The 23,097-nt window shown below is 38.4% G+C and overlaps 1 protein-coding gene across 4 annotated transcripts in view; it reads right to left on the bottom strand.

Annotated features, from left to right (window-relative positions):
* Window positions 1-23,097, bottom strand: part of TMEM63A (transmembrane protein 63A) — a 31,267-nt gene that overhangs the window by 6,173 nt on the left and 1,997 nt on the right. For all 4 annotated transcript variants that reach the window (XM_037405492.1, XM_037405490.1, XM_037405491.1 and 1 more), the window contains 18 exons: window positions 22,840-23,039; window positions 20,889-20,968; window positions 19,273-19,336; window positions 17,940-17,977; window positions 16,629-16,771; window positions 13,997-14,048; window positions 12,744-12,852; window positions 12,275-12,345; window positions 11,746-11,826; window positions 10,994-11,117; window positions 10,529-10,662; window positions 8,080-8,217; window positions 6,063-6,216; window positions 5,210-5,316; window positions 3,447-3,533; window positions 2,781-2,843; window positions 1,647-1,809; window positions 443-548 (listed from right to left, as the gene is read on the bottom strand). In XM_037405492.1, the coding sequence (XP_037261389.1) occupies window positions 443-548; window positions 1,647-1,809; window positions 2,781-2,843; window positions 3,447-3,533; window positions 5,210-5,316; window positions 6,063-6,216; window positions 8,080-8,217; window positions 10,529-10,662; window positions 10,994-11,117; window positions 11,746-11,826; window positions 12,275-12,345; window positions 12,744-12,852; window positions 13,997-14,048; window positions 16,629-16,771; window positions 17,940-17,977; window positions 19,273-19,336; window positions 20,889-20,968; window positions 22,840-23,028 (1,903 nt within the window). In that variant the 5' untranslated portion in view covers window positions 23,029-23,039. The remainder of the gene's footprint in view (window positions 1-442; window positions 549-1,646; window positions 1,810-2,780; window positions 2,844-3,446; window positions 3,534-5,209; window positions 5,317-6,062; window positions 6,217-8,079; window positions 8,218-10,528; window positions 10,663-10,993; window positions 11,118-11,745; window positions 11,827-12,274; window positions 12,346-12,743; window positions 12,853-13,996; window positions 14,049-16,628; window positions 16,772-17,939; window positions 17,978-19,272; window positions 19,337-20,888; window positions 20,969-22,839; window positions 23,040-23,097) is intronic.

Here is a 23,097-nt window from a genome sequence, read left to right on the forward strand (position 1 = left end):
CCGTCATGAGTTCTAGACAGATTGCTAAGTTTCTTGCACACCCATACGGCATTTAATGGCCAGTACAGGAAGATGAGAGTAATCAAAGCTAGATACTTAGTCAACTTAAGGCAGAAATGTTAAGTTTTGTTCACAGGACAGAGATAAACCAACTGAGTAAGAGAAACATCCGAGAAAAAGGAGGTCTGTGACTCAGCGATCTGGAGACCCTCCCAGGGTCCGGTAAGACTGCAGCTCCTTCAAACCCAAACCATTTTATGATTCTATGATAATTTACCATGTTCTGCCCTGTTTTTCCACAAGAAGGAAAGGACACTTGGATCCAAGTCCTAAGGTTTATCAGCATTTGAACTGGAATAAGAATGCAGAACTGGGCCTTGCAAATCCTCCCACGTGACCCCATCTCGCTCACACCGTGCCCACAGCTCATCAGAAAACTTACCGAACGGGACAATGATGGGACACGTAATGCTATAGGCCATGATGACAGTGAACACACACAACATCCAGGCATACATTGCTCCAAATTCATATTCAAATGCTTGTTGCTAGGAACAAAAACAAAACACCCAAAACACTCGTGTCATCTATCAACACGTCAGGAGTTATAAATAGATTCACTAAAGCAACAATTCACCTTCTTTATTCTCTCCCTATGAAAGATAAATTTTATTTCCCTAAGAGGCACAAGTGACATAACTAGAGATGAAGTATTATGCGTTTTAAGCATCTGTACTTACAGAAAATATACTGCTTCTTTCACAGCCTTAAAGTAATTTCTCAGGGAACCTGTTTTCATCTACAAGAAGCAACAATTTAAAACCACAAGGCAGAAAATAACTGTGCCAAACTCAAGAACCTTCACCTCACTGCAGATTCCACTCAATCTCTACTGTTCCTTGTGTCAGCTTTTTCAGTAGGGAAAGCTCAAGATAACAAAGCTTTGTTGGGGTCAGTACTTCCACTTTCTCCTCTTGGGATGAGGAAAGCAGTATAAATCATTTCAACCAGAGCAAGGGGTAATACACAACAGTTAACAGAAGTGAATGTTTAAAAGCATCTTTTAAAATGGAACGCACCCACCCATTAAGAAAAAAAAAAAAAGAAATAAAAAAAAAGAACAGGACAGCTGTACACAGGCTTAAGTTCCCACTGTAACACCTGACATTTCCAGCAAGATGACATCTGGAAGTGAAAGTCCGCCACAAAATGGAATACAGACAATAAGGATGTATTTTGCTAGGTGTCTGTTCATATTAAAGTAAGTTGTATACACCCGAGGGCCGACAGAAGAAATTAACTACAGACAGATTTCAATTTTAAAAAGCCTGAAGTTATAGTCTATAAGATAAAAATCAGAATTATCCCATAAAATCCGAATCATAAAACTCTGACTTGGAGCTATGAACAGAATACTACCTGAAGCTCAGAGCTTGGGTTTTGACTTCTGTTTCTGACTTTAATAAATACCTCCCCATTACCTGTGCTGCAAATGAAGGGAATGCGAACCTGTCACAGATGAGTGAAACAAAGGCCAAAAAGGATGAGAGGAGATGATAATTTATGGTACAAAGGATGGGGGCTCCCGATGTTTCTGATAACGATCAGTCATTTAATTGCCTCTTGCTAAGGAGGGGTTCTAATACCTGTTTAATATTTTTCCTTTCTGCTGTGGACTTGGCCATTATCATCCGTATGGTGTAAAGAATGAGGCCAGGCAGGCGCAGCAGCTCCATCCCGTTGCCAACAAAAGCAGAGGCAATCACATAGTTCACAAAGAAGGCTCCCTGGTCAGGCAAAAAGACACACCTGCAAGGACAGACAGCAGACACTGACTATAAAGCAGACAAGCAAACACAGCACACATACAAAGGATCCCTACTGCCTTTGGAAATCTCTTACCATAAGGATAATCACTGGACACCACGAGACTTCTGAAAATCTCGTTGGAGAAAAAAAAAAAAAAAAAGAAAAAAAAAGAAAAGAAAGAGTACTACATAGCTATAAGCGCAGTAAGTGGAGTACACTGTAAGAGCCTGGCTGAGCGAGTTGCAGTTCTGATGAGGAATCAACTGCTCAGGAAAAGACACAGCAGTCTGATGGGTGGCTGACAGCAGACAAGAGCATCATTTGATGTCTGCAACAGCAAACCAAGACGAGATAAGACTGTAATAGAATAATTGTCTCTCCTAGCTCAGTAACTCCTAATTGTCTCCCTGTTATGGATTTTGAAACAGCATTTGGAAACCTAACTATGTCCTAATAATTGTGTTCTGTTCTTTCCCTCCAGCCAGTCACAAGAATTTATAATAATCAGTATCTGCAAATCTGCAATGCTCGTGTAAAAAACTTTCACGTTCCTTAAAATTAAGAGTCAATGGATTTTCAGAAAGCGAACTGCTGCAGCTATTTGGTCTCACTGTAATCCTTGGGAAAATCACCCGCCCATGACACACAACAATCCTCAGTATGTTTTCTGGTCCCCTCTCACCTGCATCTCGCCCTGTCCTTTATCTTCTACAAAATTTGTAAGGTTTTGGGAAAATAATTGTCTCTTTATTGAATGCATAGATTAGCTAGCAGGAAAAGAGTTTGGATTTCTTCACAGCAAAGTAACTTGCATTCTCCTTCCCTTATTCAGAAGCTCAACATCAACGCACAGCAAATCAACTGGGCATCAACTCAACATCAACCCCTAGCAAATTTTAACAAGCACTAATCAACAGCAAGAAAAAAAATAATCCCAAGTATTCCTGTAGCAAAGAGTTGCTAATACTTACTCCAGCCTAACTGCAGAATCAGACGATTCTCTGTCAAACAGCCAACGGAAAAAAAAATCCAGGCTGAAAGAAAGATGGTTTATGTCATTCAGTCTCCAAGAGCTCAGTACTGTGTAAAATTGCTTCTCTTTTCAAGCAGTTCAGATCAGGACAGCAGATAGAGAAAATTTAATCAGATAATCTGAACACTACTTTAGCTTTATCACAGTTCTTAATAGTCAGAAATTGGAAAAAAAGATACAGAATCAACCAAAACAGAAACATCCACTTATACTAAAGTTTTAAAGATTCATTTTTAGCAGTTATTATCTAGACAGGCCAAATACATGTTACCTGGTTAGCCAGGGAAACTGTAAGACAGTCAGGAAACTGGGTTCTCAGCTATTGACTGTGAGTATGGGCAACTTTTAATTAGTCATTGATCTTACAAGGTCTTAAATTTCTCTGCTAAACGAAAAGTCAGCCTTTGGCAACTTGAAGGGCTATGAGGTCCTCAGATGAAAGAAGAACACTGAAATCCAACACGGAATGACAACATAACCATACACAGCTGGTGGGAGTGGAGGTACGCCAGCTATACCTCAACTAGCAACTAGAAAACAGAAGTAATTTGCCTCATATAATGGAAATACTCAAACAAAACACTGTTAAACTATTATTCTTTACCTGGTCAAACCGAGGGAGGGCAGAATCAATACCATGAAGATCAAAAATATGTAGACTTTATGCATCATTATTCTATTCTCTGCAGATCTACCAACAGAAAAAGTCACCAAGTAAGAAACTCACGCAAAAGACTTCCACACATGAAAGATCTTGCCCAGAGAATGTCAGCACCTGCCAGACTTTCAGCTTCCCCTACAGTATCACATTGCTACAAGATACTCGTAACACAAGCATCTTTGAGGTATTCACTAATTTGGACCAAGCAGGCTCTCGGTGTCTTCTTGGGCAAAGAAAACATTTATGAACATTAATCCAGACTCTGGATTAGTATCACTACAGGTCTGCACCATAAGCAAGGGGATGTGTGACAATCACAGCTGGTGATTGTATCCAATGATACTCACATCTCACAACAGCTTGTAAACAAACAGCTCTTCAAGTGTTATGCCAAGAGGGACTAGGCAGTTCGTAAAAGGGCACCACCGCCAAGAAACCAGACACTTAAACAAGGTACTTGACTGTCTTTACCAAGTGTCATCTTTGGGAACAACATGACACTACTAATCCTATACCCCTACTGCAGTAGCAGGAACATCTATCCAGTGACACACTGTTGCCAGAAAAAGCGCAGCAATTGCTATAAACAATTCAGACTGTTAAAGGTGCTATCTGATAGGGCATTAAAACGACAGAGGTTTTGTTATAGGATCATGTAGCCCTTGGGCACTGTGGGGCATATCAATATAACTACACCAAGGCTTGAAATCAGATCTGCGATCGCTAGTGACTAGAACACTACTTCAGCTGATTGACAAAGGCTCAAAGTTCACATGCCTAGTGCAACCACTAAGAAAAAAAACCCCAGGTGATAAAAAGCACTTAACTGATGAATAAACAGCAGAATCTGGACACGATGTCTTACAAGGGAATAGTACAAAAAATTTTAAAAGTCAAAAAAATTTGGCCTTACAATACAAAACCAAAAAACGGCTGCAGGCATGATGAAAAAATGAAGCTGTGATTCAGCATGCAGTATCATGCTTTTATCTGACTAGGTAAACTGGGGATGAAGTTACACCAAGTTATGCCATCATTGTCCTGGTTTCGGCTGGGATGGAGTTAATTTTCCTTCTTCAACGGTGCATTTTGGATTTAGCATGAGAACGATGTCGACAGCAACAACTAAAACATCAGTGTGTTAAGTAGTGCTTACTGCAAATCAAGGACTCTTCAAGTTTCCCATCCCTGCCAGTGAGCAGACGCACAAGCAGCCGGGAGGGAGCAGAGCCAGGACAGCTGACCCGAACTAGCCAGAGGGATATTCCACACCATAGAGCGTCGCGCTCAGTGTATAAACTGGGGGGAGTTGGCCGGGGGCTGCTGACCACTGCACAGGGACGGGCTGGGCATCGGTCAGCGGGTGGTGAGCGACTGTACTGTGCATCACTTGTTTGTTTCCCCCTTGTATTTTATTCCTTTATCTCCCTCCTCTCTTCATTACAATTATTATTCCTACTTTTTTTCCTTATTTTTTACATTATTTATATTATTAAACCATTCTTACCGCAACCCACAGGTTTTCTCTTTTTCCAGTTCTCCTCCCTATCTCACCAGGGGGTGGGCAGGGAATGAGTGAGCAGCAGCATGGTACTTGCCTGCTGGCTGGGGTTAAACCACGACACAGCCCCATGAAAAATAAGCACTTTCTCCATATATTTCAGTAATCCAGTTGATAAGGCCAAATAAAGGAAAACCTTGCTTACTTTGTCCAGTGGGACTCCAGCAAAGTTGAGTAATAGACAATTGTTGGTAGCAAAGCTGAGAATGACCAGAGCAAGAGCGTTGGGAAAAACTGACTGACGATGGGATTCTAGTAGGGGGAAAAAAAGTAAGAATAAGTATTAAAAACATTTTAAATGCAGCTGTGGTAGAACAGAGGCTGCAATATTTTGCTTTTCTTAAGTTACAGCAGGTTCGACTGTAGAAATTTTATTCAGATACAGTCTTAAAATGAGTGAGTGCTCTGCACTGGTGTGCAAAACAAAAAACGAGTAGGATTGGGAATTACATTCTATGAGAGTGAAGTCTCACAAGCAGTTTTTATGTAGTTTACACTAGCTTGGGCAAGTACTTAATAGTTTGCAAGAGACTTTAGCTGCAGTCAAACTAGGACCAGATATATATGCTATCCTGTTTCAGATCAAATATGCAAAATAAAATCACGGCATTTTACTTCAGATTTTAAAATCTGAATTCCCCCTTCACACCATAAAAAAAAATCAACATACAAGTTGGACTTAAAATTCCGCTTTTGGCAAAGGTTTTTGATTTAGAATTATGTAAATTGGGAACACATACTTTTACTACAAATAAGACATTTATAATAATACAACATTTCAAATGAAATTACTTCAGCCTACTATCAAGGAACAGAAGAGGACTAGAGTCCCAATTCTGGATGTATGCTTTTAAATCAGCAGTTACATAAAACGATCCTGAGAATTTCAACTGAATTTAGCTTACAGATATCGTTTCATTTTCTTACTACACACTTAATCAGTTTATTAACATTTTGCTCTGATACACAGCATGATCCAAACATATGGCGATACTCACGTTAAGGTAGTGAATAGGTTTAGTGACATTGAACTTGTCCATGGTTGAGATGATTATGGAAGGAGTAGTAAGAAAAAACAGCACAATAAAAAGAAGCAAATTAATGCAAGCCCATCTAAACCACCATTTCAGTCCACGCACTGAAAGATTTTTCCTGGGGGGAGAGGAAATAAAAAAAAAGAAGCTTGTAAAAACAAGCAGTACATAAGCATTTGCTATTAAAAAAAATACATACTATCTGTCAAGTAACAGGTGGCCCTGGTTTTTCTAAACTGAGGTTTATAGCCTTAAAGTTACATACAAAGCACTAGACAAGATCCAGTTGCTATTAGAAATAAAGAATGATAACATAAACTGCACTTGCAGAAGAACATATTTAGTCTTCCATAACACAAACACAATGTCTAATGTAGTTAAGGTTTGGGATGAAACAATTCCACAGTTTAATACGGAAGTACTAAACGAAGTTAGAACAAGAATAGAGAGACAGAAGATGATACAGAGAATTTCTGCAAGGAGACTAACTATCAAGAGGCAGAACCTACCAAGAAACTGTGATTTGAAAAATAATTAAGAAAACCCCTGCATCCCTTTCTGCCATATTAAAACAGCAACCACAGGTCTTAAACAGGTGAAGTTTTTAAATGTTATCTAAAATGGTTCCCAAAAGGACTGGAATGATTAAAACACCAGCCAAAGCCAAGTCTTTAGACCAGACAAAACAGGGATACAGAGGGTCAGTAACATCTCCAATTATGACAACTCTTAAGCGAACCTAGGTAAGTAACTAGGCAAATCCCTGTGCCACCTCTTATTCAAGGGGGAGCCGAGAAAAGAAAAAACCAAACACACACACCCCCCAAAAAAAAAAAAAAAAATTCAACAAAACCCCACCATCTTTCCCTCTCAGAGTTTAGAAAAGATTTATACATGCTTCAACCCACCAAACCTCAACAATCGTTCCTTGTGTCCATAGGACAGTGCTTGAAGAAAGGAAGAGCAAGTGCAGCACACATGCATGCACGAACCCTTTCATGAAAAAGGCAGATTAAACTGACCCTACCTGGAAAGCAGCTTGCAAGAGATTTTTAATTCATGTCTCAAAATAACACAGCTGCAAAAGACGCGGCTAAGAATCACGGTTGTTCATTTTATGGTTAAAGATTCTGTACTTTATTCCTAACTGCAGAACTAGCTGTAGACAAAACCTCTCAATTATTAGAAATAGAAAATTAATTTTAACCTGACTATGCCATCTATTAAAATCATTCGGAGAAAAAGTGTACCTTAAAAAAGTTATATACAGGTGAAATACAGTAATTTGTGCACGCTTGTGTCTCGCCTGCACTTTTGCTTAGGGCAATGGTAACGTCACAACAAATTTACAGTTATATGAACAGGGGATTGTATCGGCCCAACCCTAAAGTTATTTGCAAAGCAATTGGAAAACGTTTAGGGATTTTTAGCCTATAAGCATGACAGAAGGCATCACAGCAACACTTTTAACTCAAAAAGCATTTATCTATTTTTTGACACTCTCCTGTAAGCGATAAGTAAAGTCTAGAAAATTTATTGGGTCAATAAAGAGATGTCAGAAGACAGACAATACTTCACAGAGTAGATCAGGTTATACTCGCCATGTAGCAACTCAAAAACATTAATACATACTTGAAGAACTCTCAGCGTTGACACCAAGCTGCTTTCCTCAGATCTTAACAGTAGGCATGCATTAACCTCAAAAAATGAAAACACTGAGGCACAAAGTCTTTTTCTTTTTTTTTTTTTCTTAGTTAGTTAACAGGAGCTGCAGGTACCAGAACTTTGGGGTGGCAAAACTCTAGTCAGCCTCTGAGAGGCCATTCCCAAGGTCAATGGAGAACAAAAGTAATGGAAATAAAGATGCAGATCAGCCACATCCAAATGCTACATAAAATCTTAGTTTAGGGTTAAAGAAAAACACACTCAGCTCCCTTCTAAACCTACGCTATCATAAATGGATGCAAGACAGGAATCTTACCAACAAATATTCTCAGGATAGGGAGCATATGTAACCTCCCAGTTTGATATGCACAGCTCCCTGCTGTAGGATGACGGCTGGGGTTCCCCTTTACACTTAATACTCTGACATTTGCAAGCATTGAAGTCCTTAAGGATACTGTAAGGAAATAAAAAAAGGAGGAGGATTTTGCAAATTTTTACACTTGAAAGGGTGCATATGTAATGAGAAAGACCAGGAATAGTGATAAAGCTTTTTTTGCTTTTAATAACCAGAGATCAAGATAGTACTTAAGACAAAAATGTAACATTACATTATGCATGTAGTGGCCACCATATAAACAGTTAGTACCACAGGTCTTTGAGATCTGACAAAGTTGGAAACAAAAAGCAGTCTTGGTTTGAACTGTTCAGTGCTTCTACCAACATGAACAGCAATTACTCATATTAATATATAAAAATAAAATAAATCAAAACCTGAGAGCATTGGAACAATTTAAAGACAGCCTGTTCCCCAAACACCTCTACGTAATTACAGCTGTTTTCAAATCAGACTAAAGGATTAGTCTGCACACTCGTTTCATTACACAAGTATCAAAACTAGACAGTTTTGCCTTGAGTATGAATTCTCAAAGTTTTTCACTATGCTGGTATTCTCACAATTCAAAATATTACCCTTTTTCACCCACTCCTAAAACAATCACAATACTTAATTTTATCTTCTAATATGAGCTGATTGACAATCACCACATTTAAACGTGTCCAGAATAAATGCTTTCACAAACTTCTCAAAACACAGCAATAGAAGTGCTAGGCGTATATTCAGAGACAGTACAACCGTGTGCACCATTGTGTAAAAGAAGTTCCACTCCAGATAAGCTCTGTTACGCTAGCACGGAAACGGTACGTATTATATTTGAATGGGTAGACTCTAAAATTCCTGAACACGCTTGTTTCTCTGTTGTGCTCTTAACAAAGAAAACACAGAACCACACACACACAAACATCAAACAAACAAAAATAACCCCCAGATCTTTACCTTACCGGAATTCAAGTAGCGATGTCAAATTGCCAGCATCTTGCAGCAGTAAGTATTTAAGAAAGTTAATTACACTTTGACAGCTTATCTTTAAAAATACATAGAGAGCAAGCTTTAGGACTACCAGCCGTACCGCCCAGCACAATCATTAACAAGCATCTACAACCACCCAACTACATGAACCTTGGTCTGGCTTCCTGTTTCTCCCATGCTATTTCAGAACATTGTGGAGCAGAATGCCTTAGTAGGCTAAGGGCACCAAGTAACTTCCCAATTTGATGGTAGCTTCACGTGTAATCTAATCTAATTTTCCAGGGAATGGAATCCATCACATCAATTCCAAGCTAAACAAACTAAAGTCTTTTCAGTTCTTGATAATTCAACTCAGAACCGCCTGTAGTGCAACTCAGAACACATGCCCAAGGAGAGACTATCCCATCAAAATTGTATACAACAAATCAGCAGCTAGAGAATGAACTTCATTCTTATGAAAATGCTTATTTCTTCTTTCAGTTTCACATCTTAAAATGTTATTTCATGCTCTAGATTCTCTAAATATGGTGTGTAACTCACAAAATGATGGGGGCAGATTTCAACACATCATCACTACTCAGTTAAAGAGCGGATAGAATCCCTTGCAAGAATTTGAGATGTTGGAGAAAGTTTTTTTCTATATCCTGGGCTTCCTTGAAAAAAAAACCCTGAAAGACTGGCTCTCTAACATGACTTCAAGGCCAAAGGAATGCAGACAATTTAAATCAGAGGGGCTATGAAGAAAAGAAAGAAAAAACCCACATGATCTCTTATTTTTGTCGTACAAATAGTATTCTGCTTCCCTTTAACCACTTTGTGTTTGTTAAAGATGTTTACAAAGTACCAACAGAAAATGAGGGGCTATATGCATTTTCTCTCCAGATGACTGAGTGAAAAGCACTAAACAACTGATATTACGCCTACATATATATCTACAATAACAGTTAAAAGATACACATAACGTGCATCTATCACCTATGGCCAGGTCAGTCACTGCCTCTACTTTGTTGAGATGACTAACTAGCAGTGTAATTTGCACCCATCTGGACCATTTGCACAGTAGAAAATGGAGAAATCAGTAAGGCAAAAGCCAGGTAGTCCAGCCTACTATTAACATACACTGATGTACTGCATCCCACACAGAAGAGAAAGGCTCCTTATCCCAGTAAATGTCCACAGCCATTTCGTTCCCGTGACATTTTCTTCACCTGAAGTATAGAGGCTAAATGCACACTTCCAGGAAAACTTACCGGAAAGCAAAGCAGACCAAATCCACAGGACAGTGAAGAAGAAGAAGAAAGGAAGAAGAACCAACATAAGCAAACAAGCAACACAAACAGGAGATCAGTTGTGCTATTATAATTAAAAAAGAACAAACAAGACAGCAGACAAAACTTACTAGGTTGCCATGGATTTCTCTTGAAATGTTACAAAAGCCATTCCCAGTGGGTTATTATGAACAGCTTGTTCCTCTTTTGCATATTCTTCCATCAGTTCATTTTTAACTTTGGTATAATAATCTACAGCATCCTCCTGTTGGGAAATTGATGACTGTTACATCCAAAATACAGCTTGCGCAAACCAGAGTCCCTCTTCCTCATACTACTTCCACAAATTACAAATCACATCACAACGTGAAGACAAACAAACAGGAAGTTTTTCTTGCGCTTCAATTTTTGCACCAAGATTACATTTCAAATGTTTTGGGGAATTCCTTCTGTACAGTGCAAGAACATGAAGGATGAGCTATCTGCGATAAACGAACAAAGAATTTTCTGAAACTCAATGAGATGTCACGCAAAAACTATTCTCTACTCTTTAACAATCTACCTAGCCAAAACTAAAAGCAAACACAATCTCTTACCCTTTCACATCCTCTCATTTCACAACAGCAGAACTGACCACACGGCTTAGGGTTGATCTGGACCCGCTTGCCATACTTTTGATGCAGGTGTTCATAGTAGGTCAGGCTTTTTTCTGCCTGTTTTCTGGACAGAAAAATACATCCATAACATTTTGCAAGAAAACAGTACCAACATCAAGCTTAGTAAGAATATAATCCCCAAGATAAAAAGTTATGTCAAGGACCGATAGCCATTTAATCGGTCACCAAAGATACTCACACACACCTTACTTTGGCTACTTAGCATAATTTATTTTCAAGTCTGTAGTAGCGTTATACAGCCTACGCTTCTAGTGAGATTCCAGGAAAAAACCAAACCAACAATGCTATTCTTGTATAGACCAGAAGGCAACACTTTTCTGTCCTGTGACCAGCACGTCTGGCCAAAGCAGCAGGGTCACAGAGCTATTAATTCAATAGCTGGGTTTTCCACTTTGCACTGCCTGACAATAACCAAATACATACATACATAATCAGCGAGTCAAAGCTTATTTTACGCAGCACACAACACATCACACCTACAAGACATAGGCTGAACCCCACAACTCACCTCCAAACACTGCTGAATCTAACTGAAGTCCAGACCAGGACTTTAAGAGCAGAATTCATTTCTAGTATGGGCAAGCTTAGTACTATTGATATATGCTGATTAAAGACTGGCAAAGCATTCATAAAAACTACGGTAAACTCCTGTAGATTACAAAAACATGTACCTTTTTTTGAATAGGTGAATAAGCTTGGCTACATCATAACACAGCTGGACCTCCAGCACAGTGCAAGTTGGGTAGGCAGCACTGAAAAGGAAGCAGTACATGAGAGCATGAGAACAAACTGCAGAAAATACAACAAAGAAACTGCTTCAAGGAGTATCACTGATGTCTAACTGACATCTCAATCACCCATGTCATTTCTGAATGAGGTATGGTAGAGTGTTGCTGAAAGTTCCTTTAACACCAGATGCACAGCATTACTCCCAAGTAAAGGCCATGTGGGAACATGAATGCAAGGTGTGGATACACAGCCACCTTCTTAGTTTCTAATTTTAAGACCAGCTAACTGTCTTTATTGAAATACGGCGTTTTCTCAATTCTGTCTAAGAAGTAAGATATGCTTTTAGAAGACAGATCCTATAATGAATTTTAAACAGTGCAAAATTCAAAAAGCATGTCTGCTTGGGCAGGTAAAACGACTAGGACAATTTAAAATCTGTTCCTAAGAATACTACTCAAGTACAGAACTTACGTAAAATGGCCCTGTATCGTCTCTTCTTTTGCATTTTTTGGAAGACCAGTTATAAACAATGTGCATTTAACCTGCAAGAGAAAAATGCAACCCCTTTGAAAAGCCACATCACAAAAGAGAAAATAAAAATATGAGGAAGGCAGCGACATAGCACGAGTAGCTCCATCGAAGAGGGGGAAAAAAAAGTAGGAAATTTTGATTTTGATGGGAGCTGTATCTATTCAAGACAGCACCATGTTCACCTTTTACATTGGTAGTAGGTTACACCAAAATGTCAGAAATCCCTCCCCAGTCCCCTTTTCTCCATCCACTTTTACAATTCACTCAGTGGAGCTTTGCTTTAAGTGTGAAGGAGTTCACTGACGTCACATGCTAGCAAGCAGAAGTCACCTTAGTGATTTACTTTTTTTTACATTATCCACTTGCAAACATGCTGTATGGTTTTTCTCACCCCAGCGCAGAAACTTACTATGTTTTCTTCTCTGTATGTGACATACTTCATGTGATGTCTCATGAAGACAACGGTCAGAATCAGGTAAACAACAGCAAAAACCGTGTGCAGCCAAAGAAGATTGTTACTGTCAGACAAAATGTTATGAATATGAGAATCGGGAAGAATTAATTGTCCAACTAATACAAATAGCCATCAAAATGCTAATCAGATCAGAGCCTCTCATTAAACACAAAACAAGAAAAAAAGTAGTTGCTGGTAGTCAGTCACACCTATGCAGATGCCACGGATAGCCATTAAGGTTACATGCTTATCATAAAATTAATGGGTAACAGACCTACAAAGAAAACAGATATTCTATGACATGGACATTTTTGGGCAGCATTTGGTGTGCACCTTCTCATTCAGGCCAACAGCACACACCATGCTATTTGCTAAAATGCTTTTTATCGGCCTTACTATTTACTGTGTTGAGTGCATAACTGAACCCTCCTTGAACACAGTCCCCACTCAAAATTGAAAACAGCCTAATACAGGGAGCAAGTTCTACTACTCTGATAGCTCCTTCCTCAAAGCTTACAGAAGTTTTGTTCTGCGAACAGTTCCCCAGTTTTGCAGAGCACTAATAATTTCTATTAACCTAAACCACAGTAACCTATTTTACAGATAAAACAGCAACCAAGCAAAAAAAAACCACTAGTTACTAGGATTCAAAATGTGGTTAAAAAAACCAAATTCGGTTTGGCAGAATAGGCAGAAATTCTGTGGGACACAGTATCACAGACTGATGTGGACTGGTCAACTAATACAACAGAAAAGTTGCACAACTTTGTATTTCAGCTATTTTACAAACTCTTTTAATAGAAGCAATTTTAATCATCATCTCAGATGGGAGAGTATGCAGACACATAAATCTAATGTAAGGGAATTTAAATAATCTGAGCTATGCATTCTAGTAAAGCTGTCAGCTTTATTTTCCTTCTGAAGTAGAGTTTCTTTTAATGTGGAATTTTCTGAAAATAGTATCACTAGATGTGCAGTCATTAGCCAAGAAAAATACATGGGTTAAGAAGTGCTGAGAGTAGAAGCCAAGCCTCTAGATTTCTTATCAGCACTGTAACTACATAGCCTGAAGCAGACTGTATCCCAATTTCAGTTGATGAAGCATGAATAAGTAATTCCTACCCCATGAGCAAGTACCAATTCATGTGTTTAGAGACTATGGCAGGAAACAGACATAAACATAAACACACTCTGCAAGATTTACTTACCCAGTTTGTAAGTTTACTATAGTTGTTCTTCCAAAACTATAGGGATCTTTATCTGAGAAGAACAAAACCAAGTAGCACAATTAACAGGTGTAACATTCACATGCAAACTATCAGACAGCTTTTATTCTGGTTTTTTTTGGAAAAAAAAAAAAAAACCAGCTGATATACTTTTTTTATTGCTGAGCATATTCATTGTTAAAAAGATTCAGAACCATAATCAATGCTATTTTACACTGTATTGCATTTTAAAGTTGGAAAAAAAGCTCCAGGATTATACCACCTTCAACCCACCAAAAGAAATAGTAGATTATATTTTAAAAATCTGGATACTAGGTCTTTGTAGCAGTTCCCTTTCCCCCCCCATCTCCATTCATGTCCATTAACAACACTGTTTAGGGATCTGAACATACTTCCTTCACATTTTTATTTTGTCTTCACTGATTTCTTACCTCAGTTTCTTAAAACTGCATTAATTCAGCATTGGCAAAACAGTACCGATAACCTTACTAAGGTAAAAAATGTAAGAGTTTATATGACATTGTTTCTCTAGACTATCAAGTATTTTTAAAAAATGGTAATGCAAGTCAGCAAAAATCGAGTACATGTTTACAAAGGAAAAAGAGCTAAGTATCTGGAAAGCCAAACAATCTTCTAACACAGACTGTTAAACCACATTGCAAGTTAAGTCATTACAACAGGAAAGAACTGGAAATGTACAAAATCAACATACAGTGAAAGGGAAGGAAGAGGGGGAGAGACGCTAAAACTTCATATTTGTTTTTCACCTGCATTTCCTAGCCTCACAAAATGCAAGAAAACAGAAGCTGTATTCTCCTGCTTTAGGCAGCCAGCCATACTCTACCATTTCAATTAGTATCCAAGATACTAAAACTTTTATCAAATTGCAGTTAGAGAACGACAGTGCACACAAATTGATGCGCATTGCAAAATCTGGTATAAATAGTAGGTAGTAACTAAAACAGGTAGTAACTAATCCAGAAGAGGAATATACATTCTACAAGTTCTTTGAAGGCACCAGCATCTCTCTACTTTATGAAGGAGATCCTAGGGTGCTAATTGTGTTTGATTTGATTCTGTAAAACTAGGGATGCTGGCTGAGAACATAAGAGATGGGACGTGAGGAAGGAGAAGCATCTGTGAAGTGATAGAGGGTCCTTTGAAAGAACAAAAAAAAAGAAACGTAGAAAAGAAAAAAAGAACAGCAATGATCTTTAAGAAAGCTGGTATTAATATAAACAGGGAATTGCTAAGGAAGAGTCCATAAAAGCAAAGTCAGAGATGGCAGTTCCACAAAGAAACAATATTAAAGGCACAGGTACAATGTACCCCATCACAGTCTAGGGCTAAAGCCACAAGGCTTTTTAAAACACAGGTAGGAGTAAACTGAAAACAAAAACTAGGCCACATTATTAGAGACAACAGAAGAGAATAAATTATAGGGACGAAGATCAGCAAGATCAGTACACAAAATAACATGCAATTGTTGTGGTATAAGAACAAACAAAACAAAACACAAGCAAGCACTCTGTCTGAGAGCTCCTGGGAAAACCAGATGAATTCTTGCTTTCTTTGCATCACTATTCACCGAGGTGATCAACAGGATCTTGAACTAGATCATGAACATGATCTTGACAAGACCAATACAAAGCCAGGCATAAAATGGGCTTATAAGGGCTCATTATCAAAAATGGAAGAACGTTTAAACAGGGTTTAGCAGAGCTCTGTCCACCAGCATTCTTATTAGCAACCTGAGTGGCAGACTAGGACACACTCGCTGTATTTGTTGAGTGTGAGTTAATAAAGCAAAGAGGTAGGTGTCATACTGGCAGACATAATCAGGACTAGGCTGCAAGAAACATTAAATAATTCTTTGTCTAATCAGCACTGACACAGTCTCAGCAGGAAGATTTGTCCAGTTTTGAGCCACAAACCAAGGCAGAAAGAAACAACAGGAGACAGTCCAGCTAGATTAAAAGAAGTGCAAAGGATGGGTGATGATTTTATGATCAGCAAAATGGAAAACATTTCTTATAATGATGGAGTTAACTGGTGTTATCAAAACGAGAGAAAAGGACAGATTAACTGATAATCCTCAAGCAGCTAAAATGATGTTGCAAAGAGGAAAAGAATAATCTATTCTCCACAGTGACAGGTCAAAAAATAATGGCCTTAAATTGCAGCAAAAGAGATTCAGACTGGACACTAGAAAAAGATTCCTCAGCTGTGAAGACAGGTCCTATTGACAACCACCACCAATAAATATCATAAAAAGTGCCTAGATAAACACCAGTTAAGAGGGCATAGGTAAAGTGAACGCTGCCTTGAGCTTTCTAGGTCCAGTCATCTTTGTCTGCATGTGGTCTGCCATCATGTTTCCAACAACAGTTTTTGCCAGACATTTAAGGAACCCTCTACTCTCACAAATTTCACATGAAATGACACACGTCAGACTAGGGGGGAAGCACAACACAGACGGGATGACACATGACACGACAAACAAAACAAACAAAAACCCCCAACCTTACAGAAGTTTACCAAAACAAAAATCCTGAAAACTTTTAGAGTGACATAAACCACAAAATTCTTCTCAGAATACAAAAAAAATTCTTACCAAGTAGATCACCTGATAGGTTGACAGGTAATATGACACACACAGACAAAATGCTGACAGCAATCAACAAACAGATGATGTGACGCTGGAAGGCAAGGTAATGGATGGCATCTTCACCACACCTCTCATGAATCTCGTCATCACTGCATCATAGACAGAAAAACACATGGTCAGTCTTCTTAGTCTCTTTGGGGGTTTGGCAGTGGTTTTTGAACATACACTAATTTCTCAGTCTACCCACTGACATCTCCATCAATCACTATCAGTTTTCCATGGGGTTGTGTCCTTCCTCGTGTAAATTTAGGTTCCAAAAGTATCTTTTTCTTATGCAGTATCACCACACATACATTCACATGAGGGAATTTAAGATAGAAACAAGTAATTAGAAAAGCAAATATAAATTCAGGCTATTTTTCATCAGCCTAAAAGAGAAGAAAGTAATTTGCTGTGACCTCCTGCTTTATGACAGTCACAAGGTGTTAAGTCTAGCTCTCAAACTTCAAGATCACACTGTGACAGTGTTTGCTCATCTCCATAAAGGCTCTCCATGAGGAAAATTACAACAGAATCACCTTACTCTCGTGACACCCAATTAACAAAAGATAATAATAGGCTTTGGAAAGAACTCTCATCATCTATCCATTGTTCAGCAGGACAGATCATTAAAATAGGAGGGAAAAGGAAGGAACTGAACTAGCAAAAATGGAAAAAGACAGGCTCAATCCCCACACCTTTTTTTTGTTTCAATGGACCTAAGCTAGAAACTGATTTTTAAAAATCATTACTAAGCCCCAAGAGATACAAAGAACGAACATCACATGTCTAATGCTTAGTTTCTGGGAAACAGTGGAATGGGCTTTTCCTAGCTAGTCAATTCCAGCCCCAACGAAACTGCCAGTTCTCCACAGAAACCCTTGCAGGGAAACTGCATTTCCTGCCCCAGGCCCCTCCTGGCTTCAAACAGGGGCACACCCACACAGGGCTCTTTGAAGAGTAAGAGCCTAGAGCCTAGTTACTAGCTCAACATCCACATAAATGCCATAGATTCACTTAGGGTCACACGCTGTCTTAAGATCAGTAAGTCCCCAGACTGCCAGTAGAAGGATGACTGTATCCTGCAATATTCCCGTAAACTGACCTTGTTTTCATATTCTTTTTCCACCCCACCAGAGGCACCTGTATCACTGTTTGTCTTACAGTGTCTACTCGAGGTGAGGGGAAGAATGCAATACCCCTTTTTTAATTAAAAAAAAAGAAAAAAAAAAAGAACAGAGCAAACCACAGCTCACTATTTCTGTTTCATATACTTACTGCATCCGAAAAGCAGCTGTCATCCAAGAACAAAACCCCTATAAATAAAGAAGGAAGTTTTTAGGAACTAACATACAAAAAAAAAAGTCCTTAAACTGTACAACGAGAAGTGTTTCTATTAAGCTAACCTCTTAGCTAAAAAGCTGACAAGTCTGTTGCTCTGAAATCACTATTTAGAGACATGCAGAAAGCTTGGGATTCTTAAATTTAAACAAGTGTGCCCAAATCCCAGTGAACATTAGTCAATATTGAGATTTCCCAGGAATTATTTTTTTTTTCAATGGATTGCTTTAGAGCAGAAAAGGTGATTATTTTTTCCAAAACCATTTCCAGAGCCTCTCCAATTTCAAGGATAAGCTCCATGAAAATCTTAATACAAGCTAATCAGTTAAACGTTAATTAGAAACAACACTGTGATTACATTAACAGAAAGGCTTCTAATATAGGTTTACAAATCCTCCTACGAAACTGTACAGCAGAGATCACATCTCACAATGTTCCAGGAGAGTTCAAAAACCCTTCTCTCTCAAAAGGCCTCTTCTTTCAAGTGAATAGTATCCAACAAATGACACATTCAACAGCTTCAATAGTAAAGTTGCTTTAGGGTTTTAAAAGAGATGAAGAAAACACCACAAATGGCAGAGGAATCCTGATCAAACAGCAGTACGCTTTTGATGCTCACACAATTATTTAGTTGCAAGGCTAGATATTAAGTTGATGCATATATAAAAAAGTAGGCTGCCGCCACCGGACAACTCTTGCACACACAGTTCATTCTGATGCTGCAACACAAAATTCAAAGACTCCAGAGAGACCATGAAGGGAACCAGCTAAAAGTCTGGCCAAAAATTATCTTCCACTCCAAAGCAGTTTTAATATTAAGAGTACATAGCACTACTAGTAGCCTCACATTTGCATCCAGTTTTCTCAATTTTGCAAGGAAAACAATCTCCTATAAAGGCCAACTAGGTGTTACTTGCAATGTGAATGTAATGTAATTTTTTTGAACTGTTATTTAAGTACAAACTATTTACTAGTCCCCCTCCCGCCGCTTCAAAACTCTAACATATAATCCCTCTCCTACTTAAAAAAGTTACTTAAAAATGATGACAAGGTATTAGTTTATGATATGGCAAATCGTTTGTCAGGGAACAGAGAGGGATTAAGTATGGTTCTCTAAAAACATAGTAAAAAATGCATCACTAGTTTTTGCATATAGATGGTCTTCCAGGTTAATGACTGGTTCATTAGGCTAGGTGGAATGGCAAATTACAACAGATTCCATTAAGTAGTTCGCATCTGAAAAAACATACCAAAACCCCAGGATACTTACGCTATCATATTCAAGATCTTCAGGTACTGATGAAGATGTTGACAATCGGTTGTATCTTGATTCACTAAAATACATTAATGATGTTTTAAAGTATCTTTAATAACAGATGATGGAATTCCACAGAATTATTTCAACTTTAACAATTCTAAAGTAACCAAGGGAAGTAGTAAAAACCAACATTTTCACTTAAGAAAGCTGTGGCTTTCACCTTGTAGCATATGCTTAATTATAGAAACTTGTGCTATGCCTCATGCTGAAAAGGAAGGACATGTGTGCTCTTAATGTGAGAGCAGATACCTAAACTAGAAAAGAATGCAATGTTTTATTGGGATATTAAAACCACAGTAACATAAGAGAATGCAACACAGATTTGAAAGCCTAGTGAGGATCAGATTTGCAAGCTAGCTTCCTGTTCAGATATTCCTCTTTACAAGACATCACCTCTCCACCTTCCTTCCTTCATCTTAAAGCCACTACACAGAATTTCTCCTCACAATCAAATCCCTTACCTGTAGAGCCACCTCCTCACACAAACAGTTCTATAGCAAGGCCAGAAACATTCAGACACCCTGTAACCCTCAAAAATAGCAGAGTACCTGTTTTTAGTTTGTTGCTAAAAAGAAATACTGCAATGTTGATGTGCCTGTAATTACAGTATATTCAAAGGTGTATCTATGATAATTTTCATGTAGCTGGCTCTGGTCACACTCCAGCAGGGACAATAACATAGGCTCCCAGGTGTCTGACTGCTCAAGGACCTGTTTGTCCCATGCAAGTTTCTCCAGCCTACATGCGAGCCTGTAGCAGAGCATCTTCATTCTTGCTGCCTGAGCTAGCTGGATTAAAGCAGGCTCAGTTATTGCCCATCTCTCCCCGTCCCCCCATCTATACTTCACACCTGTACATGGATTACACCTAAAACCACATTTTTAGTTCTTTCACATTGCTGAGCTGTGAATTTACAACTTAGTTACACCACTAATATCAGGAAGAGGCTCACTGTTAAAGTTTACCCACTTCATAAATAGACAGATAACTTTTAAACATCCCAAGACATCATCCTGTAGAACTAACATTTAAAAAACCAAACAAACAAACAAGCAAGCAAGCTCATTTGCAGAATTACTAAAAATCAGTGAAGAATTTTAGAAACCTGCAACAATATTTTTTTTGTTATTATTTTTTTTAAACCCTTCAGAAATTTTATGGCACAGGCTACACAGGGAGCTCAGTGAAGTTACTGGGCTTGAGCCAAGATAAACAAAATAGTTAATATCCTTCTATCACAGTAACACACTGCCAACATCAACCTGGAGTTATGTGACATGTTAGCAGACAAGCAGCGTGTTTTCTTACCTCCACTTCCTTAACCCATAACTGCAGAATGAAATTAATGACAATGCCAAACATACAACTTCATTACTGAAACCACAAAAAGTAACTCTGTGAGTGGGACGTATTTCACACAAAGCAGCATGAGGATATTTTTAACAAATGCGTGCACGTAAAATATCTAGCCGTTATGGCTTAAATTAAGTGCATTTGTATTTACTGTACTTACTTCCACACTCCCCAAATGGTTTCAACAAATCAGTCTGATTGCATATCTTTTTTACCTTTCAGCTTCTGACACCAAAGCAACACGGCCATAGTCCCAGAATCTCTTCCTTATAACGGAAAACAGTAATATTAAAATCTAGAAAGTAAAAATAAAGAATTTTGAGTATTTACTTTTCCACTTCATAACAATTATTTCTAGGTGTGTAGGAATTGTCAAAAAATGCTGTCCTAACTCCTAAACCAACTGCCATATGCAAACCATCCCAATTTGTGGCCATGCTACAAAACCAATCTGTCTGGGACCAAGGTTACCGGAACATCTGCCTTCCTGTTCTACTGTATAAAGGCGGAGAACTGCATGCTAAGGTACTTCTGGACTGCAAGCGTATAAAAGCTTGTGAAAGGAAAAGTAGCAAGCAGTACTTGAGAGGAAGTCAAAACTTTCATAAATACACCTTTACTCTTATTCAGTACTTAATGACTAGAACTATGATGGAAGACTTGCAATTTTGTTTTAAATCTGTTTTTGAACAGTGATGTAAACAGGCTGTAGGGGGCTTGACTATTCTCTCAAGTATGAAAATTATTTTTATTGTCAGTAGTAAAGGTAATATATTATTACAAATCATAAACTACTAAGACATATTTGATCTCTGCAATGTATTTTTTACCTGCCCCCGTATTTTCACTTTTTGAAAGAGTATAAGAACACAAGAAAAAACCGCCCTCCTATGTGTTTCATAAATGCACTTTTTAATTCTTTTTTTTTTTTTAAAGAAACAAGTTGCTCTGTACACAGCAATGAAGCAGAAGTAACAAAGCCTGTTTTCTATGCATATGTAGCATACGCCCTCACTTTCTAGTCCCTCCTACATCCCGTACCAGTTTGGCTAGAAAGCAGTGCTAGTGATGTAACTTGTTTGGATCTATGCAAATACCAACTGGCCAGCCAGGATACATGTCAAGATTATCTATGTGTCAAGATTATACAGCTAATATCCGCATTTCACAATTAATATAACTTTCTTATAAGAGCCTTCCTCGCAACAGGGAATATTAATTTAGATATTCCTCCTTCATCGGGCCATTAAAACTTCCTGCAAGCAGGAAAGTTCTCTAAACTCGGACAACTTCGGTTGAAAGTGACTAACACATTCTATGATTATTAGGAGTAACTGCCAGACAAAAATGGGAAGGCAATGCAATAGATAAACCTCACTTCCTTAGGAAACCAGCCTAGAAATAGTACTCACAAACCCATCAACTGACAGTTGCAAAAGAACTAGAACTCAGGAACTATATCATCATTTTAGTCTCATTTTATTACCTCAAACCTCACTTATTAGGCCAATTTGCAGGTCTACGGCTCTTTTTCTTTTCTTTGGGGGGGGGGGAAGCTAGGTGGCTTAAGACCACCTAGACCAAACTTACAGAAATAACCGTAAGTATTATTGGAGTCTCAGGCATGTTCTGGAGACTCCTGACCAGCAACTAATCAGATCCCTTTATTTTATCAGGACTGAGCTGATCAGCACATTATTTCCTCCACAGCTTCATGAAACCTAAATTTTAAGAGTTTGTGAAATGACAGATTGTCCACATTGTAGTTCCTTTTGAAAAAGTCTAGTAATAGTGCTCCCTTCCTCAAAAGGTACCCAGTACCTAAACCCAGAGTAAGGAAAAAAATGTTCTTGCAGTTAAGACAAAGCATAGAAATTTGAGCTATGACTACAAAGCTCACCATGACCCCACATACAGACCCTATGACACTGCACTCACTCTTGATCTACACATCCAACATACAGCGACATTGTTGTCCCACACGTATCTGAACCTTTATCAACACTTGAAAAGTGCTTTGATGTTCCCAGGATGGCCTCAGTACATTTCTCATTCTGAAGATTCTCAGAAACAAATCCCTACCTGATCAATAAAAGAATTCTGAACAATCTAACTTCCGAGAAGGTCAGAAGTATTTTCAGTACAAGAAATAGAAATTGGGCTTACAAAAAAGAAGGTTACATCAAGCAGTAGGACAGTTGGGATTCCACCAAAAGTTACTCCTTGGAGCACTGTGCTGCCCCGGGCAGTGCTGTAGCAGTACGTCTCATTCAACGTTGAGTTGAAAGGTATGCTTCTATTCCAGAAGTAGACTAGATGAGAATGTCCAAAACCCAGAAAAAAGAAAGGGTTCATTTTGTCTTTCCCTTAAAAAAAAAAAAAAAAAAACACACAAGAAAAAAAAGTAAAATAAAGTTAAAGAAA

This window comes from Falco rusticolus, chromosome 12, assembly GCF_015220075.1.
Source record: "Falco rusticolus isolate bFalRus1 chromosome 12, bFalRus1.pri, whole genome shotgun sequence".
Taxonomy (NCBI): Eukaryota; Metazoa; Chordata; class Aves; order Falconiformes; family Falconidae; genus Falco; species Falco rusticolus.